Source organism: Haematobia irritans, chromosome 3, assembly GCF_050003625.1.
Source record: "Haematobia irritans isolate KBUSLIRL chromosome 3, ASM5000362v1, whole genome shotgun sequence".
NCBI classification, from domain to species: Eukaryota; Metazoa; Arthropoda; class Insecta; order Diptera; family Muscidae; genus Haematobia; species Haematobia irritans.
The window spans coordinates 7,802,734-7,824,438 of NC_134399.1; the positions used below are offsets into that span (position 1 = coordinate 7,802,734).

General features: G+C 30.0%; 1 protein-coding gene across 2 annotated transcripts in view; it reads right to left on the reverse strand.

Annotated features, from left to right (window-relative positions):
• futsch overlaps nt 1–21,705 on the reverse strand; it is a 298,432-nt gene that overhangs the window by 28,374 nt on the left and 248,353 nt on the right. For both annotated transcript variants that reach the window (XM_075298232.1, XM_075298233.1), the window contains exons 4-6: nt 568–740; nt 280–502; nt 53–211 (exon numbers count right to left, since the gene is read on the reverse strand). In XM_075298232.1, the coding sequence (XP_075154347.1) occupies nt 53–211; nt 280–502; nt 568–740 (555 nt within the window). The remainder of the gene's footprint in view (nt 1–52; nt 212–279; nt 503–567; nt 741–21,705) is intronic.

Below are 21,705 nucleotides of genomic sequence, written 5' to 3' on the forward strand. Positions count from 1 at the left end.
AAATATGCCATAAATATTATCAAGTTTCCGGCAGCTGAATGCTACGACTTACCCAACATATTAAAACCGTTGATGCCAAATAAGGCAGCATCACCCTGACCTCCAGGGAAGACATAAAGTGTGGGATGTGTAAAGCGTATATTGCCAACAACTTCTGAGGTCTCGAGTAGTTCACGTATAGAAGTAGGAATTAACATGGGAGCAAGATAATCTAAAAGAGAAACCGTAATTGATCATAAAAATCCTGGCCAACTTTTGTTACTGCCTTCAATAGATTACCTATAAAAGCATTAATACTCTCACTGCTGGTATCCAAAACGTCAACGGGATTAATGCGTATCTTACATAAGCGAGCATAGCTTTTATCCGGCAATGTATGCCAAAGGCCGGCATCAGCACAATGTATATTCATGCTAATGGTATCGGCATAGGCTCGTATAACTCTCTGAACATCATGTTCTTGGAATGCTTCAGCAAAATCTCCAACCGAAAAGGTTCCATCCTAAAAAAATATCATGACATAGAGTTTTGGCAATAATTAAAACCAAAATGTTTCCCCTTACGAACCTGTAGTATCCAGGAACCATTACTGGAAAAGGTATAGCCAGCATGAATGATATGACGATGCCGGGTAAAGCTGCTCAACATATTACGCATACATTGGATGAGTGTATTGTATTGAGGATGTATCAAAACTTCAGTGACTAGATTTTCGCTAGCATACTGAATGAGTCGTTCGCCTGGAAAGATACAAAGAGAGAGAGAGAGAGAGAGACAGAGGTTAAGAGAGAACATTTGTTGTGAGATAATTTTCGCAATTTGTTTCATGTAAAAACATAGACTAAAAAGGCAAGAAAACATTGTTAGCTCAATCAGATTTTTGGAAGGTTTCGTTGTGTACAAGTCTAAGGTAGCCGGTAGAGAAGTACTATGGTACGTGGTTAACAGCCCTCCTTTTTGTTTCAAAACTTTTGCTTCTGATTTTCGCATATATTTAGGGCGTACACTTATAATTTACGATCCAAAGCTTTAAATGCCACATCCAAATGCCCTATAGTGGAGGATAAACTCACAAAATTGTAAGACGTAGTATTGACGGACCGCATATTGAAGGTGTGAATGCTGGGAAAGTATTCATTTCCAAACATACTGTGGGTTATGACCACGGTGGCCGCAGTTGGTAGAACTCTACCAAAATGGCAGATTTTTAACTGTTTTAGAATTCTTGGTGTTTTTGTAGATTTTGCAAATTATTCCTCTTCAACTATGAGGTCCTTCACAAAATTTCTATAGAAACAAAATTTTGCAAAAATTTTCTACAGAAATAAAATTTTGAAAAAGTTTTTTATAGAAATAAAATTTTGACAAAATTTTCTATAGAAATACAATTTTGACAAAATTTTCTATAGAAATAAAATTTTGCAAAAATTTTTTATAGAAATAAAATTTTGCAAATTTTTTTTATAGAAATATAATTTTAACAAAAATTTATATATATAAATAAAATTTTGACAAAATTTTCTATGGAAATAAAAATTTGACAAAATTTTCTATAGAAATAAAATATTGACAAAAATTTTCTATAGAAATAAAAATTTGACAAAATTTTCTATAAAAATAAAATTTTGACAAAATTTTCTAGAGAAATAAAATGTTGACAAAGTTTCCTATTGAAATAAAATTTTGACAAAATTTTCTATAGAAATAAAATTTTGACAAAGCTTCCTATTGAAATAAAATATTGACAAAATTTTCTATAGAAGTTTTGACAAAATTTTCTATAGAACTAAAATTTTGAAAAAATTTTCTATAGAAATAAAATTTTGACAAAATTTTCTATAGAAATAAAATTTTGACAAAATTTTCTATAGAAATAAAATTTTGTCAAAATTTTCTATAGAAATACAATTTTAACAAAATTTTCTACAGAAATAAAATTTTGACAAAATTTTCTATACAAATAAAATTTTGACAAAGCTTCCTATTGAAATAAAATATTGACAAAATTTTCTATAGAAGTTTTGACAAAATTTTCTATAGAACTAAAATTTTGAAAAAATTTTCTATAGAACTAAAATTTTGAAAAAATTTTCTATAGAAATAAAAATTTGCCAAAATTTTCTATAGAAATAAAATTTGGAGAAAATTTTCTATAGAAATATAATTTTAACAAAAATTTATAAAGAAATAATATTCTGACAAAATTTTCTATGAAAATAAAAAGTTGAAAAAATTTTCTATAGAAATAAAATATTGACAAACATTTTCTATGGAAATAAAAATTTGACAAAATTTTCTGTGAAATAAAATTTTGACAAAATTGTCTATAGATATTAAATTTTGCAAATATTTTTTATTTATTTATTTATTTATTGAACATATATAATACAAAATGCCGTATGGCCAAAAAAAAAAACTGTATTACATAGCATATAAATCCTGAGCAACAATATGTAATATTCAATGATAATAAATTTTATTCTAAATAATAATAAAAACTTATATAATACAAAAATAATTCAATTTAATGGTCCCCCAACCATAAAAACAAAGTAAAATATGATAAACAACCGTTAATTATAAAACTGATAATTACGAAGTCCAGTTCAAGTAGTGGCAATCATACATTAATAAGACCATTCTATATAATGATTATAATAAGATCAGAAAATTGCGAATGACTATATAGCAAACCTAAGAAATAAAATTCTATAGAAATAAAATTTTGACAATTTTTTTTTGAAATAGAATTTTGAAAAAATTTTCTATAGAAATAAAATTTTGCAAAATATTTCTATAGAAATAAAATGTTGACAATTTTTGTTTTGAAATGAATAGAATTTTGCAAAAGTTTTCCATAGAAATAAAATTTTGCAAACTTGAAATTTTGACAAAACTTTCTATAGATATAAAATTTTGACAAAATTTTCTATACATATAAAATTTTGACAAAATTTTCTATAGAAATAAAGTTTTGCAAAAATTTCTATAGAAATAAAATTTTGACAAAATTTTCTATAGGAATACAATTTTGACAAAAATTTCTATAGAAATAAAATTTTGACAAAAATTTCTATAGAAATAAAATTTTGACAAAAATTTCTATAGAAATAAAATTTTGACAAAATTTTCTATAGAAATACAATTTTGCAAAAATTTTTTATAGAAATTAAATTTTGAGAAAAATTTTTATAGAAATAAAAATTTGACAAAATATTCTATGAAAATAAAAATTTTCTATAGAAATAAAATTTTGCAAAAATTTTCTATAGAAATAAAATTTTACAAAATTTTCTGTAGAAATAAAATTTTGCAAAAATTTTCTATAGAAACAAAATTTTGCGAAATATTTCTATAGAAATAAAATGTTGATAAAATTTTCTATAGAAATAAAATTTTGCAAAAATTTCTATAGAAATAAAATTTTGCAAAAATCTTGACAAAATTTTTTATAGAAATGAAATTTTGACAAAATTTTCTATAGGAATACAATTTTGCAAAAATTTCCCATGGAAATAAAATTTTACAAAAATGAAATTTTGACAAAATTGTCTATAGATATAAAATTTTGCAAAAATTTTCTACACAAATAAAATTTTGACAATTTTTTTTTAATAGAATTTTGCAAAAATTTTCCATAGAAATAAAATTTTGCAAAAATGGAATTTTGACAAAATTTTCTATAGATATAAAATTTTGACAAAATTTTCTATAGGAATACAATTTTGCAAAAATTTCTATAGAAATAAAATTTTGCAAAAATGTCTATAGAAATAAAATCTTGACAAAATTTTCTATAGAAATGAAATTTTGACAAAGTTTTCTATAGGAATACAATTTTGCAAAAATTTCCCATGGAATTTTGGAAAATTTTACAAAAATGAAATTTTGACAAAATTGTCTATAGATATAAAATTTTGCAAAAATTTTCTACAGAAATAAAATTTTGTAAAAATTTTCCATAGAAATAAAATTTTGCAAAATATTTCTATAGAAATAAAATTTTGACAATTTTTTTTTAATAGAATTTTGCAAAAATTTTCCATAGAAATAAAATTTTGCAAAAATGAAATTTTGACAAAATTTTTTATAGATATAAAATTTTGACAAAATTTTCTATAGGAATACAATTTTGCAAAAATTTCTATAGAAATAAAATTTTGACAAAATTTTCTATAGAAATAAAATTTTGGCAAAATTTTCTATAGAAATAAAATTTTGACAAAAATTTCTATAGAAATACAATTTTGCAAAAATTTTCCATGGAAATTTTCCATGGAAATTTTGCAAAAATGAAGTTTTCACAAAACTGTCTACAGATATAAAATTTTGACAAAATTTTAAGCTGAAATAAAAAACAACAACAATGCTTAAAGAACAAAACCAACAATAACAAAACAAAACAAAATTTGCTATAGATATAAAATTTTGACAAAATTTTCTATAGAAATGACATTTTGCAAAAATTTTCTATAGAAATAAAATTTTGACAAAATTTTCTATAGAAATAAAATTTTCCATAGAAATAAAATTTTGACAAAATTTTCTAGAGAAATAAATTTTCTATAGAAATAAAATTTTCTACAGAAATAAAATTTTGAGAAAATTTCCTATAGAAATAAAAATGTGACAAAATTTTCTATAGAAATAAAATATTGCAAAAATTTTCTATAGAAATAAAATTTTGCAAACATTTTTTATAGAAATAAAATTTTGCAAAATATTTCTATAGAAATAAAATTTTGACAAAATTTTCTATAGAAATAAAATTTTGAGAAAGGTTTCTATGGAAATAAAATTTTGACAAAATTTTCTATAGAAATAAAATTTTGCAAATGCTATAGAAATAAAATTTTACAAAAATTTTCCGTAGAAATAAAATTTTTCAAACATTTTCTATAGAAATAAAATTTTGACAAAATTTGCTATATAAATAAAATTTTACAAAACTTTGTTTTTATAGAGTGGTTGGTAGTTTTCAACCACTCAGAGTATAACCTAGAGCACAGTTCCCATCTGTGTTAGTGTTTGCAGGTCGATTCTTGAGCTAATGATCTCTTGGCAATTGCCTCATTTAATAAGCTTAAATGAATCGCGAGCACTACCTCCTGAAGTTGGGAGCTCAGTGGAGATATCAGATATAATTATAGCTTGTTTTACCACCATACCATAAATTCCTAATAGGGAAGACTATTACGATTGCAATAAATTAACGAAATTTTTCTTTCGAAGATTGAATTTGCCTCCTAAAATTATGCTATATTTTAAAAATGAACCTCTAGGTTTCCTTGTCTTTAATTTGACAATTTCTTATATTTAATTGTGTTAGAATTATATTTGTGTCCTAATCGTAAATGCTTCCTGCCATAAGATAAGAGGTAAATGCTTTCAATCCTGCAATTGCTAGTAAAAAAACTCCCTGACTAATTAGCCTAAGGCTATGGTCATACTAGGCAAAAATTTGACTAAAATGAGTGTCAAACATTTTTCCAGAACCATTTTCCAAATGGATACGGTTTTTGGAAAATAATCCTACAACGATGTTAGATATTCAATATGAGCTAAAAATGCCTGTTCGTTTGGCTGTGGCGACTGATTCTTTTTTGATTTTTGTCAGATATTTGCCCAGTGTGACCATAGCATAAGATGATGGACTTAAGATTTTCGACAAAACAGTCACGTAATCATGTGAATGAGAAAACCATCCATGTATTTCTTTAACACACTTAGGGGTGAAAATGTGTGATATGAGATCATGTGACACATTATATCAATAGAAAGAACCACGTAAAATAGATAGTCCTAGTCAAACAAGATACACATAAGAGCCAAATTATTTTGGTTGAATTTTAATTTGCAAAAAAAAAACCCAAATGGCAATGGTATGACGAACACATAGCATTAAACAAAAATGCTAGAATTTCACAGTAGCCTCAGGAAATAGGATAAAACCCACGACCACATGTCAAGCTACAATAGTTCACATAGTTGAGAAGACCATATGGAGCAAATGGGCGAGAAACAAAAATTCTCATTCCAATGTCTGGTAACAAACATTTTTAGGTTTTTGGTGGTCCAAAAAAAAAAAAAAAACGAAATTGCTGAAGGCTGAATGTCTATTAAATATGGCCTACTCAGGAGGGTCAACGATTATGCCATACACGAACACATAAATACAGACATGACACGCGCAAACACATACATTTGTACACGGATATACAATCTTCCGCCATCCGCCACAGTGTATGTATCATGTGTTCAAATATTTGTTAGCCATTTATTCTAATGCGTTACCGTTTTGTTTGGCATACTTCCTCTAATGGTTGGCAAAAATTCACGCTTGACAAAATATCCCGGCCTTTATTTCTGGTTTTTGTTGCATATCATGGGGGAGGCGGGGGTTTCCTCTCATGTGATATATGGTTAATCGCTTAGTTTTTAATATGAGCAGGGAGAAAGAGAGAGATGTGGCAGAGAAAAAATATCAAAGTTTATGAGACCACAATAATGTCGTCTCAAATATGCCAAGATAAACACAATTTTTCTAAAATTCTATGAAATTTAAAGCATGTTTTTGGGCTTACCATAGAACCCGAGAAAAAGAGGATATTAAGGCGTTTTGTATTTCCCCAAAGCTAAAGTTTATGAAAACAATTATATTTTAGGGAGAATAAGGAATAGATTTCATATATTATAATAATATTTTAAATAAAAAAGAAGATAGTGCCAATGCTATAATTTGGAGAATTTTTAATACCAAAGAAAATTTTGTTGATCTTAGTTTTAATAATCCAGGTAGATTTCACGGATTTATAGATTTCTATCATAATAGAAGAAACTGTACAAATTCTAAATAGCAACCCTCATGCAGATTCTCCAGAATCCTTTTCCTTGTTTTATAATCTAAATCATTAGCATACTTTTGGGCTCTTATTGAATTCCCCTTGGCATTTAATGAAATTTCGTCCATTTTACCATTTGTCGTTCTACTTTACATTGTCTAATGTCATTACCGTTTTGTGCACCAGGTGAATATAATTTTTGTCAATGAACGACGATGATGGTAATTAATTTGACACATTTATCGCTAATTCGTTAAAAGCCATTGGTCCATATTTTAACCTGTACCTATATCAAAAGCTATTTGGTAGCTATGATTTATGGCATTTATTAGAGGCAAATCATTGCAATCAGTTAACATAATGAAGTCTAGTCACAGTTGTGGATTTTAATTAATTTGCCATTATGGACATTCATTGCGGTGGACGTTGTCTTACTCCGGTGCAATTGGCAAAATATATACAGGGAATAGTTGGGAAATAGGAGAAAATTTGAAATATGGTCAATAAGGGGATTAAAGACGGTTATGTGGTAGTATGTTTTTGGTGGTATTGAATGAAATGTTTTTTATTACCATTATTAGCCTAGAGGAAATACATACTTCGAGGCGTTTTTAGTATTAATCCAAGAATAGCATGATTTTAGGTTGGTACCCCAAAATAACAATGAAGGTAATTCATACTTTTAGGAAACTGTGAATATTGTATGTTATTTTAATCTTTTATTGTTTCAATATGAATCCTCCAAAAAAATAAAATAACATAAAAACATCAAATTTAATTGAAAAAAAAAAATGATACCTCCAGAGGATAGTTCACAGAAAGTGTAGCGTTACTGCTAACGAATACTAAATTTGTTTTGGATAGCCTGTGAACGAGAAACGATGACTACAGAGAAAAAATGAGCGGACTATTTCACATAATGGCCACAGAGGGAACCACCTTGAAATAATACGGAAAGTTGTTCCGATGTGGTTACATCTCCCTAAATGGAGTGGGTTTTAGTCGGTATACTCCAATATGAGGGAGCCCGAAATATCATTGTGATACTGCATTTGCTACCCCCCAATAAATGAATAAAATAAAAATAACAGTTGTCAACCAATCTGTCCGTCCGTCTGTTCTTGAATATATTTCTTTTAATTAATTTTTAATAATTTAAAATTAACTACTTCCATTAATATTTGATTTAAATAAACTATATTTAATAAAAATATTATTGTTATAAAATAGTAAAATTGTGCTTTGATGATAAACTTTTTTACAATACTTTTTTTTTTAATAAAAACAAGTATATACGGCCGTAAGTTCGGCCAGGCCGAAGCTTATGTACCCTCCATCATGGATTGCGTAGAAACTTCTTCTAAACACTGCCATCCACAATCGAATTACTTAAGTTGCGGTAACGCTTGCCGATGGCAAGGTATCCTAAAACCTCCTAACACCATCTTCTAAATTGTATGTAAGTCCATACGTGGTATATATTAAATCAAAAAAGATCGATCCATTACGTATATAATTCAGTTTGACAAAGTAGACATAAAATTTTGACAAAATTTTCTACAGAAATAAAATTTTAACAAAATTTTCTATAGAAATAAAATTTTCACACAATTTTCTGTAGAAATAAAAATTTTCACACAATTTTCTGTAGAAATAAAAATTTTGACAAAATTTTCTACAGAAATAAAATTTTAACAAAATTTTCTCTAGAAATAAACTTTTGACAAAATTTTCTATAGAAATAAAATCTTGGTAGATTATTTTTGGCTCGAGTGGCAACCATGATTATGAACCGAATAAAATTTGAACAAAATTTTCTATAGAAATAAAATTTTGACAATGATGAAAATTTTATTATGAACCGAATAAAATTTTATCAAAATTTTCTCTAGAAATAAAACTTTGACAAAATTTTCTACAGAAATAGAATTTTGACAAAATTTTCTATAGAAATAAAATTTTGGTAGACTATTTTTGGCTCTAGTGGCAACCATGATTATGAACCGATATGGACCAATTTTTGTGTGATTGGACCAATTTTGGTATGGTTGTTAGCGACCATATACTAACACCACGTTCCTAATTTGAACCGGATTGGATGAATTTTGCTCCTCCAAGAGGCACCGAAGGTGAAATCTGGAGAACGTTTTATATGGGGGCTATATATAATTATGGACCGATGTGGACCAATTTTTGCATGGTCGTTAGAGACCATATACCAACACCATGTACCAAATTTCAGGCGGATCTGATGAAATTTGCTTCTCTTAGAGGCTCGGCAGGCCAAATCGGTGGATCGGTTTATATGGGGGCTATATATAATTATGGACCGATGTGGACCAATTTTTGCATGGTTGTTAGAGACTATATACCAATACCATGTACCAAATTTCAGCCGGATCGGATGAAATTTGCTTCTCTTAGAGGGTCCGCAAGCCAAATCTGGGGATCGGTTTATATGGGGGCTATATACAATTATTGAAAGATGTGGACCAATTTTTGCATAGTTGTTAGAGACCATGTACTAACACTACGTACCAAATTTCAGCAGGATCGGACAAAAATTTGCTTCTCTTAGAGGCTCCGCAAGCCAAATCTGGGGATCGGTTTATATGGGGGCTATATATAATTATGGACCGATATAGACCAATTTTTGCATGTTTGTTAGAGACCATGTACTAACACTACGTACCAAATTTCAGCCGGATCGGATGAAATTTGTTTCTGTTAAAGGCTCCGCAAGCCAAATCGGGGGATCGGTTTATATGGGGGCTATATATAATTATGGATCGATGCGGACCAATTTTTGCATGGTTGTTAGAGACCATATACTAACACCATGTACCAAATGTCAGCCGGATCGGATGAAGTTTGCTTCTCTTAGAGGCTCCGCAAGCCAAATCTGGGGATCGGTTTATATGGGGGCTATATATAATTATGGACCGATGCGGACCAATTTTTGCGTGGTTGTTAGAGACCATATACAAACACCATGTACCAAATTTGAGCCGGATCGGATGAAATTTGCTTCTCTTAGAGGCTCGGCAAGCCAAATCGGGGGATCGGTTTATATGGGGGCTATATACAATTATTGAAAGATGTGGACCAAGTTTTGCATAGTTGTTAGAGACCATGTACTAACACTACGTACCAAATTTCAGCAGGATCGGACAAAAATTTGCTTCTCTTAGAGGCTCCGCAAGGCAAATCTGGGGATCGGTTTATATGGGGGCTATATATAATTATGGACCGATGCGGACCAATTTTTGCGTGGTTGGTAGAGACCATATACCAACACCATGTACCAAATTTCAGCCGGATCGGATGAAATTTGCTTCTCGGCAAGCCAAATCGGGGGATCGGGTTATTTGGGGGCTATATAAATTATGCACCGATGTGGACCAATTTTTGCATGGTTGTTAGAGACCATGTACTAACACTACGTACCAAATTTCAGCAGGATCGGACAAAAATTTGCTTCTCTTAGAGGCTCCGCAAGCCAAATCTGGGGATCGGTTTATATGGGGGCTATATATAATTATGGACCGATATGGACCAATTTTTGCATGGTTGTTAGAGACCATATACTAACACCATGTACCAAATTTCAGCCGGATCGGACAAAAATTTGCTTCTCTTAGAGGCTCCGCAAGCCAAAGGCTATATATAATTATTGACCGATGTGGACCAATTTTTGCATGGTTGTTAGAGACCATATACCAACACCATGTATCAAATTTCAGCCGGATCGGATGAAATTTGATTCTCTTAGAGGATCGGCAAGCCAAATCGGGGGATCGGTTTATATGGGGGCGATATATAATTATTGACCGATGTGGACCAATTTTTGCATGGTTGTTAGAGACCATATACCAACACCATGTACCAAATTTCAGCCGGATCGGATGAAATTTGCTTCTCTTAGAAGCTCCGCAAGCCAAATCGGGGGATCGGTTTATATGGGGCCAATATATAATTATGGACCGATGTGGACCAATTTTTGCATAGTTGTTAGAGACAAGTACTAACGACGGACGGACAGACGGACATGCTCAGATCGACTCAGAATTTCACCACGACCCAGAATATATATACTTTATAGGGTCTTATAGCAATATTTCGATGTGTTACAAACGGAATGACAAAGTTAATATACCCCCATCCTATGGGGAAGGGTATAATTAATTGGATCAATTAAATTTTCTTTCCAAAAAATTTATGATTCCGAAAATTAAAAAAAATTGAAATTCTCAATCGCTATAGATTTATCTAATTGACTCCTAAAACTAGGCAATATATTAGAACCACAATAAATGACTTAGCGATATAAGTTAGCTTTATAGGCTGTAGTTTGATTTCAATTTAGCACTCATAATTATCTATTCAACCATGCATATCTATATCCTTGAATACAACAAACACAACCACAAACACACACACATACTCCCCACCACCATTATCGTGAATTTTGATTATTTTCGATTAATATTTCAACACCATTGCGTATGATTAATATTAATGCCATACACAACACTTATACGCACCAAGGCTAGGAGAGTTGATTTGTGTTTGTAAAACAAAAAAAAAAAACAACATTATATACAAATATAGAGAGAAATATACGAGTACACATAATGATTGTGATGGCTGTCTGCTTGGTTGGCTGTTGATGATGGCATTGTTATTATCGTTGATATTTTCAGCATTGTGTAAATTTCATATTCAAGTGCCCGATTAAAATAATGAAGGCTTCTTTTGATTTCATCACACAAAACCCACACATTTCATGTCGTGTATTCATTAACACATCCAGACATTTGTGATACAAGCTATGCCATTGTCAAGTGTCAATATTTTCCTTGCTTGCCTGGCAACCACAATATAGCCAAACAGCATTGGGTCCTCCCTTCCTTCTAAGCACCTTGGGGTTAGACATTTCACTTATCTTCGTTAAACATTAACCACACGACAAGCATGTATGGGTATCTAGAACTTGAGTATTTAGTATTCTTGGTTACATTGGTTAATCCTCCATATGGTTCAGGTTTTTTTTTGATTTTTGTAAATATATTCAGCAGAGGTCTTCTGTCACTTCATTGGTTGTACAGTTAAAAGGAAATCCGTGTATCCATTTCAAGTTTATGCATTAAAAATTGAAATGAAGCTTAAAAAGCGAAAATTGAAATAAAAAAATAAAGCTCAACGGAAACCTTTGTATCAATGTAAAGTTCAACCAGCAAAAGTTATATTCAATGTGCCATCAGTCATTCATTTATTCTGTGTTCCCACAAAACATTGACAGGTGTCTGCAAACTTATTGAACTGAATTGAACTGGGGATAGCAAAAAAACAAAAAAAAAAAAAAACAACATTCACAGCATCCATCCACCACATCATTGGGACGGATGTTGCCGTTATCATTTGAAAATGTTAACATTTCCATTGTTGAGACCCTAAAGCGATTTTTGCTAGCAATGGAAAATTTCCATTGAATAAACCATGAAATGATTGGTGAGGTAAGGGAAGAGATTTAGAGCGATTTGAATATTTTTTTGTTTATTGGTAGAGAAAAAAAGAATTGCAAGTAAATTGAAGAAAACCAAGAGAAATGACATAACGAGATAAATTTAGGGATTTTTTGTTGTTATTGAAGAGCCTTGAAAAAAATATCAGTATTGAAGGGGATTCTAATTTAAAAAAAAATAAGTATGACATTTAGCTTTACAAGCCGAAATTCATATAACCTTCGATATAGATTCGGAACATATGAAATACATATAAAAAAAATTCGATGAGATTTCACATAGTCCAAAAAAATTATTTTGTGTTGCCTTTGAAGATGGTCGGTTAGTAAATAATCGCAATACGACACATATATATTGGGGCTATATCTAATTTTGGTCCGATTTGTTCAAAATTCAATAACTAAATTTCATCAAAATCGGCAATAAATGCGTCTAGAATCCTACGAACAAGAAATACATGGACAGAGGGACGGATGGATGGACGGACACCAAGAGCTAAATCGACTCAGGTGATTCTGAGTCGATCGGTATATATTTTATGGAGTCTAAAACAATATTTCTGATCTCTATGTGATTAGGGAATAATCAAATATTTTTATTTTTCCAATTAAAAAATTAATTATCCCAATCCACTTTAAATTAAATAAATAAAAAATATTAAAATGTTAATATGTTGGTTTTTAAATAAAAATTTAATTGGTCAAAAAATATTTAATGAAATAAAAAATCCAATTAAATTTGTATTTAAATAAATACAAAATTTAATAAAACAAACTCAAATAAATCAAATAAATTTTAATCAATTATTTTATTATTCCAGTTAAAAGCTTTAATATTATTTTATTATAAAAATAATAATACGTAGGTATTTTGAAAAGAAATCGCAATTGACAAACACAAAAATTTTATATAATCGAAAAAGTTCAATAAATTAGTAATTCAATCAATAAATAATTAAAATAATAATTAAAAAAATATTTTTGATTTTTGTGCTTTTTCGATCTTTGTTTTTCAAATGAAAATCCTATGTTTTTTCGAGCTTGAGATCTATATGTTTTTATTTATATTTTCTTCAATATTTCGCAATTTTCTTGAATTGCTTCTTCAGGAAGTATTGATCTATAATAAATTTATTATAATATATTACATTAGTAGTATATACTATATTGCTATAATCTTATTCTAACATTTAGTACATTTTTAACATAATTAAACTAAACCAACGAAATCAATAAAGTTTTTAATATTTTATTTTATTATGATTATTTCGAGATTGAACTTATTTCATTAACAATATTTTGTATTAATTAATTTAGGGATTTTTTAAGGTGCATTAGCAAGGCAACATACACAGCAAAAAATATCACGAAAATGTTTCCAATTAAAATTGTAATTGAGTTTTAAAAAATATTCAATTAAAAATTTAATTAATTACAATTTTAAATGCGAGCTAATTGAACATGAAGATTAAGGAATTGGTATTATTATGCTATTGAAAAAAAAAAAAAAATGCCAGATACTCATACATACATATGTTTCAGTGTTGGCTAATCCACATTTCCATAGTCTTTAGTAAGATCTGGCTGGGTAAGATGATTCAATTTGGGTCTTATATGCTAATTTCTTATGGAAATTACATACGAGAATCACTTCTCCTAATATGAATCATTTTTTTTTTCACCACCACTGTGCATCATCTTCTCATATAGCTACAATCCCTTAATCTTATTTTTTCGATTTCAATTTGTTATTACATTACTGCAACAACAGATTGAAATCTATTATTAAACTGGTTACATTGTTTCGAAAAACATTTTAATTGGAATATAAATCCAACGCAAAAATTACTTATATCAATTAATTTTTTAATTCGATTAATTTTTAATTGGCTTTGGTGATTCTTACTATCATTTCTGTGACTGAAAACATTTGAATTATAAATTAATTGGATGAATTAATTTCGTGATTGAAAAATATTTTTTTGTATGTACTTAAGACTTAGTCTTTTTCTCTAGTGAAAGTTTTATTTTTTAAATTATTGTTTATAAATTATCTTTATTGAAAATTTTATTACAAAAAATTTATTAAAAAAATTAAATTAAGTTTGTAGATAAATTTCTTATATTTTTAATTTTTTTTATTGCTACATTTAATTTTTATACCCTCCACCATAGGATGGGGGTATATTAACTTTGTCATTCCGTTTGTAACACATCGAAATATTGCTATAAGACCCCATAAAGTATATATATTCTGGGTCGTGGTGAAATTCTGAGTCGATCTGAGCATGTCCGTCCGTCTGTTGAAATCACGCTAACTTCCGAACGAAACAAGCTATCGACTTGAAACTTGGCACAAGTAGTTGTTATTGATGCAGGTCGGATGGTATTGCAAATGGGCCATATCGGAACACTTTTACGAATAGCCCCCATATAAACGGGCACCCAAATTTCATCCGATCCGGCTGAAATACGTACGTACGTGGTGTTAATATATGGTCTTAAACACCCATGCAAAAATTAGTCGAAATCGGTCCATAATTATATATAGCCCCCATATAAACCGATCCCCAGATGTGGCTTGCGGAGCCTCTAAGAGAAGCAAATTTCATCCGATCCGGCTGAAATTTGGTATATGGTGTCAGCATATGATCTCTAATAACTATGCAGAAATTGGTCCACATCGGTCCATAATTATATATAGCCCCCATATAAACCGATCACCAGATTTGGCTTGCGGAGCCTCTAAGAGAAGCAAATTTCATCCGATCCGGCTGAAATTTGGTACGTAGTGTCAGCATATGATCTCTAACAACCATGCAGAAATTGGTCCACATCGGTCCATAATTATATATAGCCCCCATATACACCGATGCGCCGATTTGGCTTGCGGAGCCTCTAAGAGAAGCAAATTTCATCCGATCCGGTTGAAATTTGGCACATTGTGTTAGAATATGGTATCTAACAACCATGCAAAAATTGGTCCACATCGGTCCATAATTATATATAGCCCCCATATAAACCGATCCTCCGATTTGGCTTGCGGAGCCTCTAAGAGAAGCAAATTTCATCCGATCCGCCTGAAATTTGGTACATAGTGTTAGTATATGGTCTTTAATGACCATGCAAAAATCGGTTCACATCGGTTCATAATTATATATAGCCTCCATATAAACCGATCACCAGATTTGGCTTGCGGAGCCTCTAAGAGAAGCAAATTTCATCCGATCTGGCTGAAATTTGGTACATGATGTTAGTATATGGTATCCAACAACCATGCAAAAATTGGTCCACATCGGTCCATAATTATATATAGCCTCCATATAAACCGATTACCAGATATAGCTTGCGGGGCCTCTACGAGAAGCAAATTTCATTTGATCCGGCTGAAATTTGGTACATGATGTTAGTATATGGTCTCTAACTACCATGGAAAAATTGGTCCACATCGGTCCATAATTATATATAGCCCCCATAGTAACCTATCATCAGATTTGACCTCCTACGCCTCTGGGAAGACCAAAATTCATCTAATGCAGTTGAAATTTGGTACGTGGTGTTAATAGATGGCCTCAAACATCCATGCAAAAATCGGTCCATAATTATATATAGCCCCCATATAAACCGATCCCCAGATGTGGCTTGCGGAGCCTCTAAGAGAAGCAAATTTCATCCGATCCCGCTGAAATTTGGTACATGGTGTCAGCATATGATCTCTAACAACCATGCAAAAATTGGTCCACATCGGTCCATAGTTATATATAGCCTCCATATAAACCGATCACCAGATTTGGCTTGCAGAGCCTCTAGGAGAAGCAAATTTTATCCGATCTGGCTGAAATTTTGTACATGGTGTTAGTATATGGTCTCTAACAACCATGCAAAAATTGGTCAACATCGGTCCATAATTATATATAGCCCCCATATTAACCTATCACCAGATTTGGCCTCCTACGTCTCTTGGAAGACCAAAATTCATCTGATGCAGTTGAAATTTGGTACGTGGTGTTAATATATGGCATCAAACAACCATGCAAAAATTGGTCGAAATCGGTCCTTAATTATATAAACCCCCCATATAAACGGACACCCAAATTTGTCCATATAAACGGACACCCAAATTTCAAATTTCATCCGATCCGGCTGAAATTTGGTACGTAGTGTCAGCACATGGTCTCTAGCAACTATGCAAAAATTGGTTCACATCGGTCCATATATAGCCCCCATATAAACCGATCCCCCGATTTGGCTTGCGGAGCCTCTAAGAGAAGCAAATTTCATCCGATCCGGCTGAAATTTGGTACATAGTGTTAGTATATGGTCTCTAATGACCATGCAAAAATTGGTCCACATCGGTCCATAATTATATATAGCCCCCATATAAACCGATCACCAGAGTTGACCTCCTACGCCTCTTGGAAGACCAAAATTCATCTGATTCAGTTGACATTTGGTACGTGGTGTTAATATATGGTCTCAAACACCAATGCAAAAATTGGTCGAAATCGGTCCATAATTATATATAGCCCCCATATAAACCGATCCCCAGATTTGGCTTGCGGAGCCTCTAAGAGAAGCAAATTTCATCCGATCCGCCTGAAATTTGGTACATGATGTCAGCATATGATCTCTAACAACCATGCAGAAATTGGTCCACATCGGTCCATAATTATATATAGCCCCCATATAAACCGATCCCCAGATTTGGCTTGCGGAGCCTCTAAGAGAAGCAAATTTCATCCGATCTGGCTGAAATTTCGTACATGGTGTTAGTATATGGTCTCTAATGACCATGCAAAAATTGGTCAACATCGGTCCATAATTATATATAGCCCCCATATAAACCGATCCCCAGATCTGAACTCCTGAGCCCCTTGGAAGACCATAGTTCATCTGATTCAGTTGAAATTTGGTACGTGGTGTTAATAGATGGCCTAAAACACCAATGCAAAAATTGGTCGAAATCGGTCCATAATTATATAGAGCCCCCATATAAACCTATCACCAGATTTGAACTCCGGAGCCTCTTGGAAGATCAAAATTCATCTGATTCGGTTGATATTTGGTACGTGATGTTAGTATATGGTATCCAACAACCATGCAAAAATTGGTCCACATCGGTCCATAATTGTGTATAGCCCCCATATAAACCGATCCCCAAATTTGATCTCCGGTGCCTTTTGGAGAAACCAAATTCATCCGATCTGGTTGAAATTTGGTACGTGGTGGTAGTATATGATATTTAACAACCATGCCAAAAGTGGTCCATATCAGTCCATAATCATATATAGCCCTAATATAAACCGATCCCGAGATTTCTTTTTGGAGCCTCTTGGAGGAGCAAATTTCATCCTAGTCAATTGAAATTTTGTACATTGTTAACAACCATGCCTAACTAGGTTCATATCGGTCTATAGTTATATATACCCTTAAAGACAAATCGATCCCAATCACACAAAAATTGGTCCATATAAAGTTCAAAATTGTATATAGCCCCCATATAAGCGACCCGCATATTTCAATTCTGGCTCTCTACGTACCGTGCAAAAGTACATATCGATTCGTAATTATTTGTAGACTTACCTATACATAACTTTTTTGTCTAATATATACCACGTATGGACTAACTCACAATTTAGAAAACGATGTTAAGAAGTTTTAAGATACCACAACCCAAGTAATTCAATTGTAGATGACAGTCTTTCGTAGAAGTTTCTGCGCAATCCATGGTTGAGGGTACATAAGATTCGGCCTGGCCGAACTTACGGCCGTACATACACAGAAAATAATATTATAATTTTTGAGCTAACAATAAATTGTTGTTACAGAAAAATTTTAAGTTCAACAAAATTTTTGTTGATATAACAAAATGTTTGTTGATATAACAAAATTGGTTGCTAAAGTGACTAAAATCGTAATTGTATTTACAAATTACGTTGTTAGTTCAAATTTAAACATAATTTTAATTGTATTGACAATCAAATTAATTGATATTTTTTTGTGTGTACTTGTTTTTTAATTAAATAGTTTAGTGATTTTTTGTGCATCAGCGAAAAAATAATTCTTCTCTCTAGTGAAAGGACAATAATTTAATTTAGTTTTAGGTAATTAATTTAAAATAATTTTGTTCATTATTTTTACTAGGAATTTTATTAAATTTTTAATTAAATAAAAATTATTTCTAATCTTACTATATTTACTATCTACTATATTTAATTCTTTTTAATATCTCATATTTTTACTCTTTCTTCATGAAAATTCTGGAGACATTTTCATTTCTCTTAAGACTGTAAAATGTATGCTATCTCCCTCATCTATGCTATGCTATCTCGCTCCTTAAAATAGGCTGCATATATATTTTTTTTATTTTGTTTAATTAATTTAGCTTTTTTTCTGCGTCAGCAAAAAAATAAGTCTTTCTCTCTGGTGAAATGACAATAATTTAATTTAGATTTAGGTAATTAATTTAAAATATTTTGTTTTATTATTCTTGTTCGGAATTTAATAAAATTTTTAATTAAATAAAAATTAAAATTAAAATTAAAATTTTTAATTAAATAAAAAAAAAACATTATTTATAATCTTTCTAAATATTTATTTTAATCACTTTATATAATTTCATTTGATATCTCAAAATTTTACCTAACTTCTATGCTTTGGAAATAGATGAAAATTCTTAAATAATAATGAAAATCATTAGCACATTTTCATTTCTCTTAAGACAGTAAAATGTATATCATCCCGCTCATCTAAAACCTCCTTAAAATAGGCTGCATATAATTTTTTAAAATTAATTTAGTGATTTTTTTTGTGCTTCAGCAAAAAAGTCCTTCTCTCTACTAAAAGGATTATAATTTAATTTAGTTTTAGGGAATTAATTTAAACTTTGTTATTTCGCTATTTTTATTAGGAATTTTATCAATTAAAAAAAAAATATTTATAATCTTTTTAAATATTTTTTTTATCACTATATTTAATTTCATTTAATATCTCATATTTTTACCTTACTTCTATGCTTTGGAAACAAATGAAAATTCTTAAACAATCATGAAAATCCTCGACACTTTTTCATTTCTCCTAAGACAGTAAAATGTATGCCATCACCCTTCATGTAAAGCCTCCTTAAAATAGACTGCATATAATTTTTCTTTTAAGATATACACATTTCACCGTGCCTTGAGCAATCCCTATGGATGCCTTTAAAAGTATGCTATATTCAATTCTCTTAACTCAAAGTAGGCCATAAATTTCTATTTACAAATGGCAAAGCACATTTTTCACACCTTTGCGCTCGTTTATAAAAAAAAAATAATAAAATCTTTGTTTTTTTTCTACATTTCAAAAGAAATTCAACTCGAAAATTTCACAAAGATCTATGGTCTCCAAGGAAATCTATATGATACGCGGTCTTTTTATTTTTCTCCAACATCATCATTCACCCCAAAAGGATTGTGACTACGGAAAGCAAGGCCTTTGTTAGAATTTTCAATATAGACAATGATAAGCTTACAATAATGTGTAATCATTATGGCCGATTATTAATTACAGACTTTTAGTTAAAAAAAGGGGTTAGGTGTGAGTGGGCATTGTGTTTTCATTTAATAATTTGCCCCTCCGCTCCATTTTCCATTTTATAAGAATTTTCCAATTATATATGATTGTTTGTGGGTTTGGAGGATTCCATTTCATTTACTTGGAATGTTCTGTATTATGATTCTAATGAAAAATCAAATGGAAAAATTACCATTGTTTTTTTTTTCTTGGCTTTTAATCATGGCCAAAGAAATGTTGTAAAGGATTATGGGTGAGAAAAAAAAAACAATAAACTAGAGAATTGGTTTTCATTATAGTGAAGAAAAAACAAAAAAATTATTATATTTAGCTACGACTAAAATATAAGTATTTTTTGCTAAATTGATTAAGTTTTAGTAGCTTAATTTATTTAAAAAATATTTTCCTGGCTGATGGCCTAAGCTTCTTCTCTGTTTTTCCCATACTCATCTTATATGTACTATAAGTTTAGTATAATTTAAAAAAATAAATAAAATGCATGAGTTTTCATTATAAAATTTAAAGTGTATCCAATTATAAATTCCTTTATAAACTAATTAATAAATATATATATTTTTTTTTACTTTTTGTTTATTTATTTATATTTTTTTTTGCATAATAAAACTAACCATGGGATTTAACAAAACTTTCCATACAATTTTTATAATTTTTCCAGTTTGCTTTTATAAATAGATATGATTTTGAATAAAACAGCATTAATCCCCAAACATTTTCATTTTCATTATTTCATATTAAATTTTATTATTTGTTGGGGATTTTTCTTTGGTTGAATTGATCGCAATCTTCATGACTCCTTTTTAAACTAATTGTCAAATTCATATGTATGTAGGATGTGAAATGGTCAACAGATTAAGGAATAGAATAAAGAGTGGAAGAGCTTATCCTCGGAACTTTTCCATGGCAGAAATATTTGGCATAATAAATGAGAACTCTCAATAGTCGAAATACACAGAAATCAATTTCACGAAAATGTTTCCAATTAAAATTTTAATTGAGTTTTAAATAAGTATATACGGCCGTACTCGTAAGTTCGGCCAGGCCGAATCTTATGTATCCTCCACCATGGATTGCGTAGAAACTTCTACGAACGACTGTCATCCACAATCGAATTACTTGGGTTGCGGTATCTTAAAACTTCTTGACACCGTCTTCTCAATTGTAAGTTAGTCCATACGTGGTATATATTAAACAAAAAAAGGCCGATTAAATACGTGTATAATTTTGTATAAAATTTTCTATTGAAATAAAATTTTGACAAAATTTTCTATTGAAATAAAATTTTGAAAAAAATTTCTATAGAAATAAAATTTTGAAAAAAATTTCTATAGAAATAAAATTTTGACAAAATTTTCTATAGAAATAAAATTTTGACAACATTTTCTATAGAAAAAAAATTTTGACAAAATTTTCTATAGAAATAGAATTTTGACAAAATTTTCTATAGTAATAAAATTTTGACAAAATTTTATATAGAAATAAAATTTGGGCAAAATTTTCTATAGAAATAACATTGTGACAAAATTTTCTATAGGAATAAAATGTACACAAAATTTTGTATAGAAATAAAATTTACACAACATTTTCTATAGAAATAAAATTTTGATGAAATGTCCTATAGAAATGAATTTTTGAAAAAATTTTCTATAGAAATAAAATTTGTGAAAATTTCCTATAGAAATACAATTTTGACAAAATTTTCTATTGAAATAAAATTTTGAAAAAAATTTCTATAGAAATAAAATTTTGACAAAATTTTGTATAGTAATA